The sequence below is a fragment of the Pleurodeles waltl genome, chromosome 8, assembly GCF_031143425.1.
Source record: "Pleurodeles waltl isolate 20211129_DDA chromosome 8, aPleWal1.hap1.20221129, whole genome shotgun sequence".
Lineage (NCBI taxonomy): Eukaryota > Metazoa > Chordata > Amphibia > Caudata > Salamandridae > Pleurodeles > Pleurodeles waltl.
The window spans coordinates 973,897,007-973,911,975 of NC_090447.1; the positions used below are offsets into that span (position 1 = coordinate 973,897,007).

General features: G+C 47.3%; 1 protein-coding gene across 3 annotated transcripts in view; it reads left to right on the plus strand.

The window, feature by feature from the left end:
* Positions 1 to 14,969, plus strand: part of LOC138250391 (RNA-binding protein 26-like) — a 623,852-nt gene that overhangs the window by 426,866 nt on the left and 182,017 nt on the right. For all 3 annotated transcript variants that reach the window (XM_069205212.1, XM_069205213.1, XM_069205214.1), the window contains one exon: positions 1,373 to 1,447. In XM_069205212.1, coding sequence (XP_069061313.1) covers positions 1,373 to 1,447 — 75 coding nt within the window. The remainder of the gene's footprint in view (positions 1 to 1,372; positions 1,448 to 14,969) is intronic.

Consider the following 14,969-nt stretch of genomic DNA (forward strand, 5'->3'; position numbering starts at 1 on the left):
CCAAACTGCTAGTGCAGGACTGACCAGTTTGTGCCAGCCTGACACTTTCAGACAAGTTTCTGACTCCATAGGGTGAGAGCCTTTGTGCTCTAGTTGGCCAGAAACAAAGCTGTAACACCTGACGGTGAGCCTCAAAGACTGAAGCCTCTTGTTACAGTGCCCCCACCCCCCCCAAAAACTGCACAACTTACCAATTACTATCAGAGTGGTATCGATACCTATGTGATATACTTTATGTATGTACTTACCTGCAACTTGAATCATGTGGCTCTAGAAATTAACAAAGGATATTTTTGCTATATAAAAACAATTGTTCTGGAGTGAAGTCTTAGAGTATGTGTTTCATTTATTGCCTGTGTGACCAACAGATGCTTTACCCTACCCTCTGATAAGGGTAACTGCTCGACCACACTACCATAAGCGAGCATTAGTATTATCTACTTTAGGCTCTGTTAAACCTCTGGACTCTGTGCACACTATCCATTATTTTGATATAGTATATACAGAGCCAGCTTCCTACAGTGTCACATTGTAAAATCTGGACTTCTTGAAGAACTTTTAGTTGGGGACAATAAACCCATATATACAATAAGTATTCCCTCAGCCTCCCCATTCTACACCATATCTTTAGTAGTATACCCCAATCTCTATATTTGCTTGCATCTGACTTCTAATAAATTCCTAAGGGTGACCAGGCATTCCTGATGTAGATGTTTTATTGCTAGGCTCATCTGCACACCTTTGCAACTCATTTTCCTTTATTATCTTGACTTATTATTGGGACAAAGTATATTGCCTAAGGATTTACCTGTCTCTTAAAGTTATTATTCCTGAGCATTGACACATTGATGACGTAAACATTCATTTAAAGGATTTGATGTTTCTTTCAAAAGCTTGATTTTGATTCACACAGATAAGTTTAAACAGGCAATGCTATATAATGTGCTCCATGTAAGTTTAGCCCTTGTCCTACAATACCGGCAATATACTCTTGTGCACCCATATCTGTTTGGTTGTTTGAGAAGATGGGTCCTTACCATGCTACCAATTTTTGTCTACTTCTGGTGGACCTTCATCTGCACATGTGTGTTTATCAGCATCATACTCACACTACTCAGACATGGCTGTCCTCTTGTATTGTCTCTTAGAATGACTCTCCCTCTCCTTTAAGTTAAAATACATGGTAGAAGTTGCAGGTCAATTAAGATCTTGTGTTGCACCAGGATGTGAGGTTGGGATAAACAAGCACGCAGCAAATTGATCATATTGTGATGTGTTGACCTTATCAAGCTTTGTAGCCAGTGGTGAGGCAAGCATTGTTGATTATTTATCGAGACCATGTGTGGTAACCCTGTTTCTCTTTACCCGACAGGAAGCATTGAGACTTCAGCAAGATGTTAGGAAAAAAAAGCAAGAAATTCTAGAAAAGCACATTGAAACACAGAAGGTGAGAATTTCTTACGCTTTCACTATAAACAGTAGTTTCACCTAGTGTAGTTGCTTTCTGTCCTAAAACGTGCCCATACCAGAAGGCAGCAGACAGACCACATTTATTTTTATTTTCATTAATGCACCCAGTCCCTTTACTGTGAAAAATTAATATGAAAAGCTGAGAACCCCTACATCTAAAATAAGCCCTGCTTCTCTTCCATGGGATCCTCATCAATAGTCATAAACATTGAATATTCCCACCCTCGTGCGGGGACCCCAGAGCATACATAAAATACACACACATAAAAGTATGAAATATGCACGAAAAAAATATATATAGCATTTTTAGTAGACAAATTTTCATACCAAACTCATATATACGTGTGTATAACAGCAATGCAGACTATATTCACAAACCGGCTAAAATGCTTTATTTCTATGGAGTTTTTTTTTTTTCCGTTTTTTAATAACAGTACTTTTCAAAATTACAATAAGAGAAAAACTTTCCAAAGCCCCATAGCTGGGCCCAGGGAAAGAAGCAGTAGCAACATCAGTGAAAAAAGAGAAAAACTACATTGAAAACAATGGAGCATTATTAGCCAATAGACTGCATGCAGGTTAACACAGGAGAACCATAAAAATTCTGGCACCGTGCCTTTAAGACCCTGAGCACCTCCAGTATCCCACCATGCCTCAGGGGTGAAGGAGAGGTGACATTTGGTACACAGTTAGGTCAGTTCTTTTTTCCGGCTTCTTCTGAGAGGATCCTGGAGCATTGAGCTCTCAATTTTTCTGAGTTTTTCTCAGAAAAATACTTAAAAACAGCGTTTTTTTCTGCTTTTCACTCGACATTTTACACCTTTGTCTGAGTAAAGAGACTTTTTCCTGACTGAAAATGCCTTCTCTTTTTGTGAAGTGCCCTTCCTGTGGGAAGAAGGGCCAGTCAGATCCACACACTCTCTGCATTGTGTGTTTGCCTCAGAGTCACTGACCTGACACTTGCAGACACTGCAAGAACATGTCAAAAAGGACTCTGAAGGACAGGGAGAAGATCAGACTTCATGGTCTTCATGAGAGGCAGAAGACATCGTCCTCTTCGCTTCCCAGGCAGCCAACAAGCCATTCTCAGGAGAGACAGGCTATATCGACGTCAGCAGGGGTAGGAATGTACCTGTTTGTTCCCCGTCTACGTCATCGCTGCCACCGTCACGTCGCCATAGATCGACGGCGACCCGACCGACGTCGAAGGATATGACGTCGAAGGAACATGGCCACCACAGGGGCAGATCTCCGTCGACGGCAACCCACCGATCGATGTCGAGCCAGCACCGGCGTGCCCATTCTCCATCGAAGGCCTCGCACCCCTCAACGGCACGAAAGACGACGTCGAAATCGCCTCAACGGCGAGAGCAAAGACATCCGCCGTCGACGGCCCATCTCTTGACGGCGAGGCACACGACGTCGAGCAGGTCGCGGTCAAGGGATCGCCGGTCACCGTCGATGCGCTCAACGTTGAGACCAGAGCAACCCACGTCACTCCCTTCGACGTCGACACAGGTTTTGCCTGTCTTACAAGGAGAAGAGCGTCGGCTACCGCCGGCGGATAAGACCACCCCAACATCTCCGGTGGTCTCCATAAGGAGTGGTTCATCTGGGCGGTCGAGAGCCGCATCGTCTGGGCATGTCTCGCCCATCAACTTGTCGCCAAGGTGGTTGGAGAGCCTTAATAGAACGACTGCCTCCCCAGACATGCAATACTCGAGGATGTACTCACCTTCGGCTTCTCTCCCGAGAACACCATCGCCAACAGCGCGGGTAGGACGGGCTCGTTCTGCGTCTTGCCAGTCGGCCACTAGGCCTCGACGCGCCGCTACAACATCTCGGAGCAGGTCACGCTCCCAGAGAAGATCTAGATCATGGTCACGCTATCGCAGAAGGTCTCCTTCTTGGTCGTCGTCGGGGTCCTCAGTAAGAGAGTACTCCCCTACACTAACGGATTCTCCACCAGCTAGAGTTTCCCCGGTGGACGATATCACAACCTTTAAAGAGGTGCTTCTCAGGGGAGCACAAACGCTGAATATAGAGGTCCTGGAACCGTCAACCGCCTCATCCGTGATCTTTGAAACCCTGCAACACAGAGCGGTTTCAAAGAAATTGCTACCGCTAGTGCCTGGTCTTTTACAACCAATCATGGACACCTTTTTAACACCAGCCACCCTCAGATCAGCTCCTGCTAGGATCTTAAAGAAATATAAGGCACCTGAGCAAGATCCTTTATTTCTCAGGACTGATCCACCGCCGGACTCAGTAATATTGGCCGCAGCCCGGAAGACTCACTCAGTGGCATCATCCTCCACGGTTCCACCGGACAAGGAGAGTAGGCACCTGGACTCTCTGGGGAGGTAGATGCGTGGCACGGCGGCTTCCATGATGAAGGTCTCCAGCGCTTCTGCACTCCTAGGCAGATACGACCGATCACTCTGGGACTCGCTGAGCAGGTTCACAGAGAAGCTGCTTAGGGAGGACAGGCAGGATTTTCAGGAGATCCTTCTGGAGGGGAGTCTGGTCTCCAATCAGGTCATCAGTGCAGCAGCAGATGGGGCAGACTTAGCAGCACATGGTTTTCACATGGGGTTTGTGCGAGAAGGTCTTCCTGGCTGAGACTTACAGGATTGAAGCAGGAAGCGCAGCAGCGTATTCTAAACCTTCCGTTCAACGGAAATTCGCTTTTTGGAACCCACACAGATGAGGAGATGGCGCGTATGAAGGCGGAAGTGGACACCATGAGAGCAGTGGGCCTGGAGAGAAGGAAGGACTTCAGGGGAAGGTATAGACCTTACGACAGGTGTCCTTTTCAGCAGAGGGTTCCAGCCCCTCATTGGTCCCAGGGGCCACAACAGAGGCAAGGGCGTCTACTCTTCCAATCTCGTAAGGCCACGAGAGACTGAGGGTCAAGCAGACCTCAGCAGTCCACACCCAAAGCTCCTGCAAAGCAATGAGGACTCGCTTCCCTTAACACCGTGCACCACTCCGGTGGGGGGAAGTATCACAGCGTTCATTCACGAGTGGCGTGGCATAACAAAAGAAAAATGGGTGCTGAACATTGTAGAGAATGGGTACTCTCTTCTTTTCCGACAACCTCCTCCTCACTTGCCACCAACCAAATGCAATCCAGCTCACATGAGCCTATTACGCAAAGAGGCTCACGCCCTTTTACGGAAAAAAGCAATAGAAAAAGTCCCAGTCGCGCACAGAGGGAAAGGAGTATACTCCCGATACTTTCTGGTAGCAAAAAAAGGTCGAGAAGGAGTTTTCAGACCGATTCTGGACTTACGACTACTGAACAAGTACATAAAAAAGCAAAAGTTCAGGATGCTGGCTCTCCACCAGATTTTCCCTCAGCTGCATCGAGGAGACTGGATGTGCTCCATAGACCTGCAAGACGCGTACTTTCATATCCTGATCATTCCCAAGCATCGGAAATTCCTACGCTTCCGGATAGCCTCCCAGCACTATCCGTTCAAGGTGCTTCCGTTCGGCCTAAAATCTGCCCCTCGCGTCTTCTCAAAATGCGTAGCAACGGTAGCGGTGCATCTAAGGAAGCAGAAAATCTTCATTTACCCATACCTAGACGACTGGCTACTGAAAGCCTCCTCTCCGGAGCAGGCGAAGAACCATCGGGACATTGTGCTCAGTGTTTTCAGATCTCTAGGTCTACAAGTCAACTACCAAAGGTCCACCCTCATTCCAATGCAAAATCTCCACTACCTGGGAGCAATACTGAATACAGAGCTCGAAAGACTGTATGCTTCGGGAGAACGACTATTATCAATAAAGAGAAAGTGTCCAGACCTACGGCCCGTCAGGTGACATCTCTACTGGGCTCCATGGCCTCCTGCATTTTCATTGTCCCGAATGCCAGGCTACATATGAGGCCTCTTCAAGAGGCGCTGGAAAACAACTGGACCCAGAGCACAGGCCGCTGGGAGGACAGAATGCGTCTTCCGATAGGAGCACGACAGTCGTTACGATGGTGGATGCACAGACCTCACCTGTCAGTAGGAGTTCTGTTTCACCAGCTAATCCCGTCCGACACTCTGGTAACGGATGCGACGCTTCAGGGATGGGGAGCTCATCTTGGTTCCCTTCAAGCTCAGCGCATGTGGTCCGACAACGAAAGAGAGTACCACATCAACCTGCTGGAGCTCAGAGCAGTTCATCTGGCTCTCAAGTCTTTTGCTCCATCGATTCAGGGGAAATCTCTTCTAGTGCAAACGGACAATACGACGACAATGTATTATCTGAACAGACAAGGAGGAACGAGATCCCTTCCCCTATCTTGGGAGTCTCAGGCCATCTGGCATTGGCTCTTAGCGAGGGGAATGTCTCTTACAGCAGTTCACCTACCAGGGCAACAAAATGTGGAGGCGGACTTCCTGAGCAGAAATCTCGAGGACGCTCATGATTGGGTTCTTCACGACGAGGTCGTCGAAGACATCTTCGCTCAATGGGGTCGGCCTCAATTAGATCTCTTCGCAGACGAGGAAAACAAAAAATGCCCAGACTTCGCGTCCAGGTTTTACCGTCCGGGGTCTCGAGGGAATGCCCTGTTGATCGACTGGTCAGGGATATTTCTCTACGCTTTTCCACCGATTCCCCTCATAACTGCGGTGATCAACAAACTCTACAGATCCAGCACCAGAATGATTCTCATAGCTCCGCAATGGCCTCGTCAGTTCTGGTACACAGATCTCCTCAACCTATCAGAACAGCCTCACAGGAGGCTGCCGTGCAGACTGGATCTCCTTTGCAGGCTGGGAGGCAGGATACTTCACCCCAACCTTCCCTCTCTGATCTTGACGGCATGGCTCCTGAATTCCTGCAGTATGGGCACCTAGGGCTCTCGCAGGAGTGCATGAACATCTTAAAGGAGTCCAGACGACCTTCCACGCGGCGTTCTTACGCGTTCAAGTGGAAGAGGTTCTACATATGGTGTCGTCAGCAAGGTCAGAATCCTATACTGGCTCAGGAGGACGTCATACTGTCTTACCTACTCCATTTGGCAAAATCGGGTCTGCAAGTGTCATCTATTAAGGTACATTTATCTGCCATTACAGCCTATCGTAAGTCACCTTCTCAGGAATCCTTTTTTACAAGGCCAGTAGTCAAGGATTTCTTAGAAGGTTTAAAAAAAAGTTTTTCCACCCATTCGAAAACCCTCCCCTCCATGGGAGCTAAACATAGTACTATCGAAACTCATGGGCCCTCCTTTCGAACCTATACACAAAGCCTCTTTGCAACACCTTACGTGGAAGACGGCTTTTCTGGTAGCCATTACTTCCGCGAGGAGGGTCGGTGAAATTCAGGCTTTGTCCTCCAAAGAACCATACACAGTCTTCCACGAGAATAGAGTGGTTCTACGAACTCATCCATCATTCTTACCGAAGGTGGTGTCAGATTTTCACATCAATCAGACTATTTCACTACCAACTTTTTTCCCCAGTCCGGATACTCCGGCGGAGAAAGCTTTGCACTCCCTGGATTTGAAAAGAGTGCTAAAATTTTACTTGGATAAAACCAAACTAATTAGACAATCTCACCACTTATTTGTAAATTACGGTCATTTGAGAACAGGCAAGGCAGCCTCAAAACGAACCATATCTAGATGGATAGTTTCATGTATTGTTACTGCATATCAATTGGCTAACAAACAACTACTTGCTAGGCCTAAGGCTCATTCGACAAGAGGAAAGGTGGCTACGGCTGCACTCCTTAATAATGTTCCAATCTCTGAAATTTGTAAGGCTGCTACATGGAAGTCTGTACATACATTTACTAGGCATTACTGTTTGGACTCAGATGCCAGAGCAGACGCCCACGTTGGACAAGCATCTCTGAGAAATTTGTTTGCATAATACATATCTCTTCCTGCACTTCTATTAGACAGTCCGCAGAGTTAAGAGATGGGCTTGCTAATCTATTCAATGTTTATGACTTGATGAGGATCCCTGGAAGAGAAGGATAAGTTACTTACCTGTAAATCCTAGTTCTCTTCCAGGGGAATCCTCATCAAAGTCATAAACAACCCACCCTCCTCCCCGATCGCAAGTCTCCTAGAAGTGCAGGACACACTATCTTTTGAATCTGCTGCACAAGTTGTCACCGTAAAAAAGTACTGACCGAACTGTGAACCAACTGTCACCTCTCCTTCACCCCTGAGGCATGGTGGGATACTGAGGTGCTCAGGGTCTTAAAGGCATGGTGCCAGAATTTTTATGGTTCTCCTGTGTTAACCTGCATGCAGCCTATTGGCTAATAATGCTCCATTGTTTTCAATGTAGTTTTTCTCTTTTTTCACTGATGTTGCTACTGCTTCTTTCCCTGGGCCCAGCTATGGGGCTCTGGAAAGTTTTTCTCTTATTGTAATTTTGAAAAGGACTGTTAAAAAACGACAACAAAAAAAAAACTCCATAGAAATAAAGCATTTTAGCCGGTTTGTGAATATAGTCTGCATTGCTGTTATACACACGTATATATGAGTTTAGTATGAAAATTTGTCTACTAAAAATGCTATATATATATATTTTTCGTGCATATTTCATACTTTTATGTGTGTGTATTTTATGTATGCTCCGGGGTCCCCGCACAAGGGCGGGAATATTCAATGTTTATGACTTTGATGAGGATACCCCTGGAAGAGAACTAGGATTTACAGGTAAGTAACTTATCCTTATTTTCCCTGCTAAATAATACTATTGTACTTGTACTATAAACTACCATTGATCTTGTTTTCAGTTATAAATGTTGTTTTACGCCACATTTGGACAATTAAGTTTTACCTGTCAATTTGTATAAACATTCATGAATACTACATTAGAAATGCATTTAGCAATGCTTTCAAGACAAAGCACCCCTTCCTCTAATCTGGAGTAATGTCCTCCAGAGATAGGGGAGGTAATGTGCCATTTTATTTTGCAAAACAAATAAATAATAAAAACATGGGAAGCCACAGGACAGTCATGCTGCTGAAAGAACTGTAAGTTGCACAGCTACTCCTGTGACGATGTGTACCTGCAGTTTTTATTTGTGAATGTTTACAGTCAGTACATGTTGTCTTGTCTGAGGAATTGCTCACTTTCCTGAGCTACTATAATAGAAGGGCCACAGCCTTCAATATTAAATCATCTATGGATTAGACTCCCATTGCCCTAAGCCTGCCTTTGGGCTGACAGTTACTGCTCTGAGAGACCTCAGTTTATAATACCCAACGATGATTGTGACATCATTGGCAGTTTGTTATTACCATAGTAGAGAAAGTTGATTTTTGCCACGATAACTCAAGAATTTGAGGGGCTTGTAGAAAGTAGTTACTAAATGTCATGCTTTCCATTGTTCCAGAGATTAGCCCTTCATCCGCCTACATGCATGAACCCAAGTTTGTTTTTGCTATCTCTTTTTGTAGGGTATTGAAAATTCAGTGCATCTACATTAGACACCTTTGGTGATCCACTTCCTGGAAGTTTGGACTTCATAGTAAAAAAAATCCAACATTATTCAAAAATCTGTTTTCTTACTGACACTTAGTCCCCTGTGCTTTATTCTTGCCAAGCCCATGCTCACTATTAAAGAATAGCTTTGGGTGGATACTCAAAAGTTTGCTACACAGGTTTCCACCCTAATGTACAGACATGGCAACTACTATATACTAGAACTTGATCCTCAGTTGTTGCACCCCACATAGCATGTATTATTTTCCCCTATAATATTAGCAGCATATTTGTAGGAATCTGGGTTCTGGTTGCAGAAGCCTCCCACTTTTGCCTGGGTTTTGATGAATCTTTGACGGAGTTCCTGCTAACCAGGCCCCCATTGCCAATGATCCCTAAGTGGCCAGGGCAGGGGTACTAAAGAGGATCCCTAAAAAGCTGCAATGCAGCTTATGCCCCTCAAAAGGACCCAGCAGCACACTCGTAGAGACTACCACTGCAGGCTGCTTGACAAGGTGCTCTAAGAAGAGAAAAACGAACACGGCACACACTTGTGTGCCATGTCTCCTAACACTGCCTGTAATACTTGTAGGTCAACCCTGCAGCAGGCCTTACAGCCCAAAGGCAGAGTGCATTATTTTACAAGTGAGGGCGTTGTAGGAATCTGGCCTGGTGCGTGGTGAGCACCTATGGTGTTATCACCTTATACCAGGTCCAGGTATCCCCTATTAGTGAAGGATAGACAGTGTCTAGGATGTCAGGGCTCTCTAGAGGTAGCTGTGGATCAGCAGCCAAGACTTATTGTAGGGAAATACCACTGTTGGCATAGTCACCCCCCACGTTTTGCCTAGTGTTGATGCCAGCTTTGATTGGAAGTGTGATGGGACCCTGCTAACCAGGCCCCAGCACCAGTGTTCTTTCCCTAAAACTGTAACTTTGTTTCCACAATTGGCACAGCCCTGGCACACAGTTAAGTCCCTTGTAAAAGGTACCCCTGGTACCAAGGGCTCTGTGGCCAGGGAAGGTCCCTAAGGGCTGCAGCATGTATTATGCCACCCTCAGGGACCCCTCACTCAGTGCATGCACACTGCTTTGCAGCTTGTGTGTGCTGGTGGGGAGAAAAAACAGTCGACATGGCACTCCCCTCAGAGTGCTATGCCCACAAACCACTGCCTGTGGCATAGGTAAATCACCCCTCTAGCAGGCCGTACAGCCCTAAGGCAGGGTGCACTATACGACAGGTGAGGGCATAGTTGCATGAGCACAATGCCCCTACAGTGTCTAAGCCAGTTCTTGGACATTGTAAGTGGAGGGTAGCCATACTGAGTATATGGTCTGGGAGTTTGTTATTACGAACTCCACAGCACCATAATGGCTACACTGAATATTGGGAAATTTGGTATCAAACGTCTCAGCACAATAAACCCACACTGATGCCAGTGTGGGATTTATTGAGAAATGCACACATAGGGCGCCTTAGAGATGCCCCCTGTATGTTAGCCAACTACTAGTGCAAGGCTAACCGGTCTGTGCCTGCCTGCCATTTCCAGACAAGTTTCTGACCACCTGGGGTGAGTGCCTTTGTGCACTCGGTGGTCAGAAACAAAGCCTGTCCTGGGTGGAGGTGCTTCACACCTCCCCCTGCAGGAACTGTAACACCTAGCGGTGAACCTCAAAGGCTCAAGCCTGGTGCTAAAACGCCACGGGGCACACCAGCTAGTATATCCGACGCCTGGAGAAGCACTGCACCCGCAGCCCCCAGGCCCGTGAGAAACTGACCACCGGTGCAGCAGTGACCAGCAGGCGGCCCTCACCTTTGCCCAGTTGGTGGCTGGCCCGAGAAGCCCCCTTGTGCCCTGCCTGCAACGTGTGAGTGACCCCCGGGTCTCTCCATCGAATCCTATTGAAAACCCGACACCCTGTTTGCCCACTGCACCCGGCTGCTCCTGTGCCGCTGAGGATGTGTTTTGTGTGCTTACTTAACCCTGTCGTCCCCCCCGCAGTGCTCTACTAAACACCCCTGGTCTGCCCTTCGCGGGCACTTACCTGCCAGCAAACCGGAACCCGAGCACCCCCTGTCTCCATAGGCGCCCATGTTATTTTGGCTCCTCTTTGACCTCTGCACCTGACCGGCCCTGTATTGCTGGTGCTGAGTGCTTGAGGTTGACTTGAACCCTCAACGGTGGGCTACCTATGCCCCGGAGACCATACTTGTAAGTGCTTTACTTACCGTAATACCTAAACTGTACCTACCTCCCCCAGGAACTGTTGGAAATTGCACTTAGGGCCTGGTTTATACTTTTTTAGCACCGCATTTGCATCATCTTTTGACCCAAAAGCTGCACAAACGTACAAAATTCTATTCTATTTTGTAAGTTTGCGCCGCTTTTGTGTCCAAAAATGACGCAAATGCAGCACTAAAAAAGTGTAAATCAGGCCTTATGTGTCCACTTTTAAAATAGCTTATTGCCATTTTATGAAAAACGGTGTAATTTACTGTTTTGGTTCTAAGTTCTAACTATACTTATGCAAAGTACCTTACATTTAATGTACTTACCTGAAGTCTGAATCTTGTGTTTCTAAAAAAAAAAAAAAAAAAAACGACGAATATTTTTCTATGTAAAAACATTTTGTCCTGGAGTTAAGTCATTGAGTGTGTGTTTTCATTTATTGCCTGTGTGTGTACAACAAATGCTTAACACTACCCTCTGATAAGCCTAACTGCTCGACCACACTACCACAAATAGAGCATTAGAATTATCCATTCTTGCCTCTGTCAAGCCTCTTGGGTAACCCCTGGACTCTGTGTACACTATACCTCATTTTGATATAGTATATACAGAGCCAGCTTCCTATGCTTATATAGGCGACATGCAAAGCTTTTGCAATACCACCATAGTCACACAGCACTCACACATGAAGGGAGCACACAGTGTTAGAAAAAAGATACTTCGTTAGGGTAACACACATACTAGAATACTGAATAGGCAGTCCCCCAACTGGAGGTAAGTAAACACACTATTATATACACATTAGCAATCAGTAAATAGCATAGAAATCAGTAAGTATTGGTATCTGCAAATAGTGAGGGCCCTCGGGGAGGGCCGAACCATATATTAAAAAAGTGGAATGTGAAAGGCAGTCCCCCACCCAAGGACGTAGAATCAGTATAAGGGAGCTGGAGGGACTAGGAACCCCAAGAGATGAGTACCAAAGTGACCCCCAGCGACCAGGATAGCAGAGTTAAGTACCTGGGTTTCCACAAAACCAACAGGAGGACTTTGGAAAAGGATTGTGTAAGTCCCAACCAAGACTGGAAGAACCCAAAGGTGGATCCTGACAGAAGAGGACCTGCAAAGGAAGGAGACCAACTCCAGTTCATGATGGAGTGTCAGGAGCCACTACCCACCCTTTTGTAGATGCAGGACTAGGTCGACAGTGGACGAAGAAGGTCAGCAGTGCAGCACAGGAGATGAAGAGAAGTCCCAAAAGTAATGCAAGTGATGTCCCACATCGGTGGTCGAGATTCAGTCTGTTAGTGGTGGTGGAAAACAACCAACAAGCCTTGGTAAATGCAAGAGACAGAGAAGAAGGTTTGCAAGGCTGAAGAAGACCAGCAAGGTCCAGGGGACTCAACCCAAGGAGGGGGGACCTCGCAAGAAGAGGTGGCAGCCCCCGCTGGCAGCAGGCACAGGAGCTGAAGTGAGGCCCACTCACCACACCTGCAGAGGAGTCACACTGGAGCAGCTGGCAGGAGACTGCTTTGCAGGAAGGAGTGCTGGAGGCCGGTGCTACACTTAGCCTGAAGATCCCTTGCAGTAGGAGCAAACAAGCCCTGTTAGCTTCAAGAGTCTCTGTGCACAGGGGTACTGTGCTGCAAGGAGAGGCAAGGGCTTACCGTCTCCCAGGTTGGACAGCTGGTAGAGAGGACCAAGGGGCCCTCTATAGATCATTACCTGTGATACAGGATCCACGCAGTTCCAGAGGAGAGCAGATCCATGCAGTCTGTCGTTGCAGGTGGTGCCTGCAGATGCAGAGGAGTGACTCCTTCACTCCAAGGGAGATTCCTTTGTACTTCTTGTGCAGGCTGAAGACACGCCGCTCTCGGAGGATGCACAGCAGAGAAATGTTGCAGTTGATTGAAACAGCCGGAGAAACAATGTTGCAGAGCGGAGTCGTCACTGAGGTTGCAGCTTGTTGGTTCCTGGAGGGTCAGTTGCAGTCCCAGTGGCCAGAAGACGAAGTAAACAATGCAGAAGAGTCCTGCTGGAATCTTGCATGTCGAATCTGAGGACCCACCCAAGAGGGAGACCCTGAATAGCCCAGGAAGCGGGATTGGTCACCTAGCGGGGTGACTTCCTATTAGGAGGGACTGTGACGTAACCTATCTGAACTGGCTACTCAGATGCTCCCAGGGGCCTCTGACCACCTTGGCTTCAAGATGGCAGAACCAAGTGCCCACCTGGAGAAGCTCTGGGCACCACCCCTAGGGTGTTGATGGACAGGGGAGTGGTCACTCCCCTTTCCTTTGTCCAGTTTCACACCAGAACAGGGACCGGGGGTCCCTGGACTGGTACAAATCAGTTTATTCAAGGGGGTGACAAATGTGCCCTTATTGTAACACCTATTTCCAAGGGAGAGGGTGTTACCTCCCTCTCCCACAGAGAAATCCTTTGCTCTGTCTTCCTCTGCTTGAGCTGGTCATGGGTGATGAAGGGTGATACCCTGAAACCGGTCCCAGGATGCTCGTTTCTGGTCCAGGGAGGACCTGGCCTGGCAGTTCGGGCTGAACTTTTCCCATGGAGAACAGGGTCAAGACTGATTTGCAAGTGACTGGGTCCAAACTAGGGTGGCATGGTGAGCAAAAGAATTGATGGATTAAACCCAGATCTGTGACTGCGGGTGAATGTTTGATTGGTTCCGCATTCTGTCCATCATTTGTGTTTTTTTTTTTTTGAGCTGATCAAGCAGCAGGAGGGCAGAAACCTGTCTGAGGGGTGGCAGCAGCACAGGCTGCTCGGAAAACCCCAGATGAACGGTAGGAGCAAAGCTGGGGGTCCTTTAAGGAGCACCCAGAGTGCATGGAATAATACAACCAACATTGACAACATTATTGGGGTATCATTTCGACATGTTTGATAACAAACATGGCCAGGTTCGAAGTTACCATTACGTACCTGGACACAGGTAGAGAGTGACCTGTGTCCAGTACACTGGTAAAATGACTTTGTTGCACTTACGAAGTCCAGTGTAATGGAACTGGAGTTCGTAGGGGCACCTTTGCTCATGCTTGGGTGCTCTCGCTAGCAGGTACCTGCACCCTGCCCTCTGGGCTAGGAGGGCCTACCATAGGAGTGCCTTACAGTGGCCTGGTGCAGTGACCTGTAGTGAAAGGATGCATGCACCTTTTCACGCAGGCAGCAACGGCAGGCCTGCAGACACATTTTGCATGGGCTCCCATGGGTGGCACAAAACATGCTGCAACCCACGGGGAACCCCTGGTGCCCCAGTGCCCTGGGTACCTAAGTACCATATACTAGGGACTTATATGGGGTCACCAGTATGCCAATGGTGGCATGTGCAAAGTCCAAAGCAACAAAATTTAGAGGGAGAGAGCACAATCACTGGGTTTCTGGTTAGCAGGATCCCAGTGAAAACAGTCAAAGCACACTGATAGGCAAGAAGTGGGGGTAACTATGCCAAAAAAGGGCACGTTCCTACAGGCCTTAACTGCATGAGCAAATATGCCCCTTCTACCCTACGTCTTTGACAAGTATTAGACATAGTAAGTGAACAGGGAAGCCATTTTAAATGCATGTGCTGGACACTGGTCAATACGGGTTCCCCAGCTACATGAAAGCTTCACTGAAAATAGGGATGTTTGGTATCAAACTTCCCATATTAATAAACCCCTACTGATTCCTGTGAATGCTTTACTAATATATGCGCCCACGGGCACCTTAGAGGCTCCCCCCTGGATCCCTCAACTGCTGGTGGGCTGACTGACTAGCTTCCACCCATTTGCTACCAACAGAAAAGTTTCTGACTTAC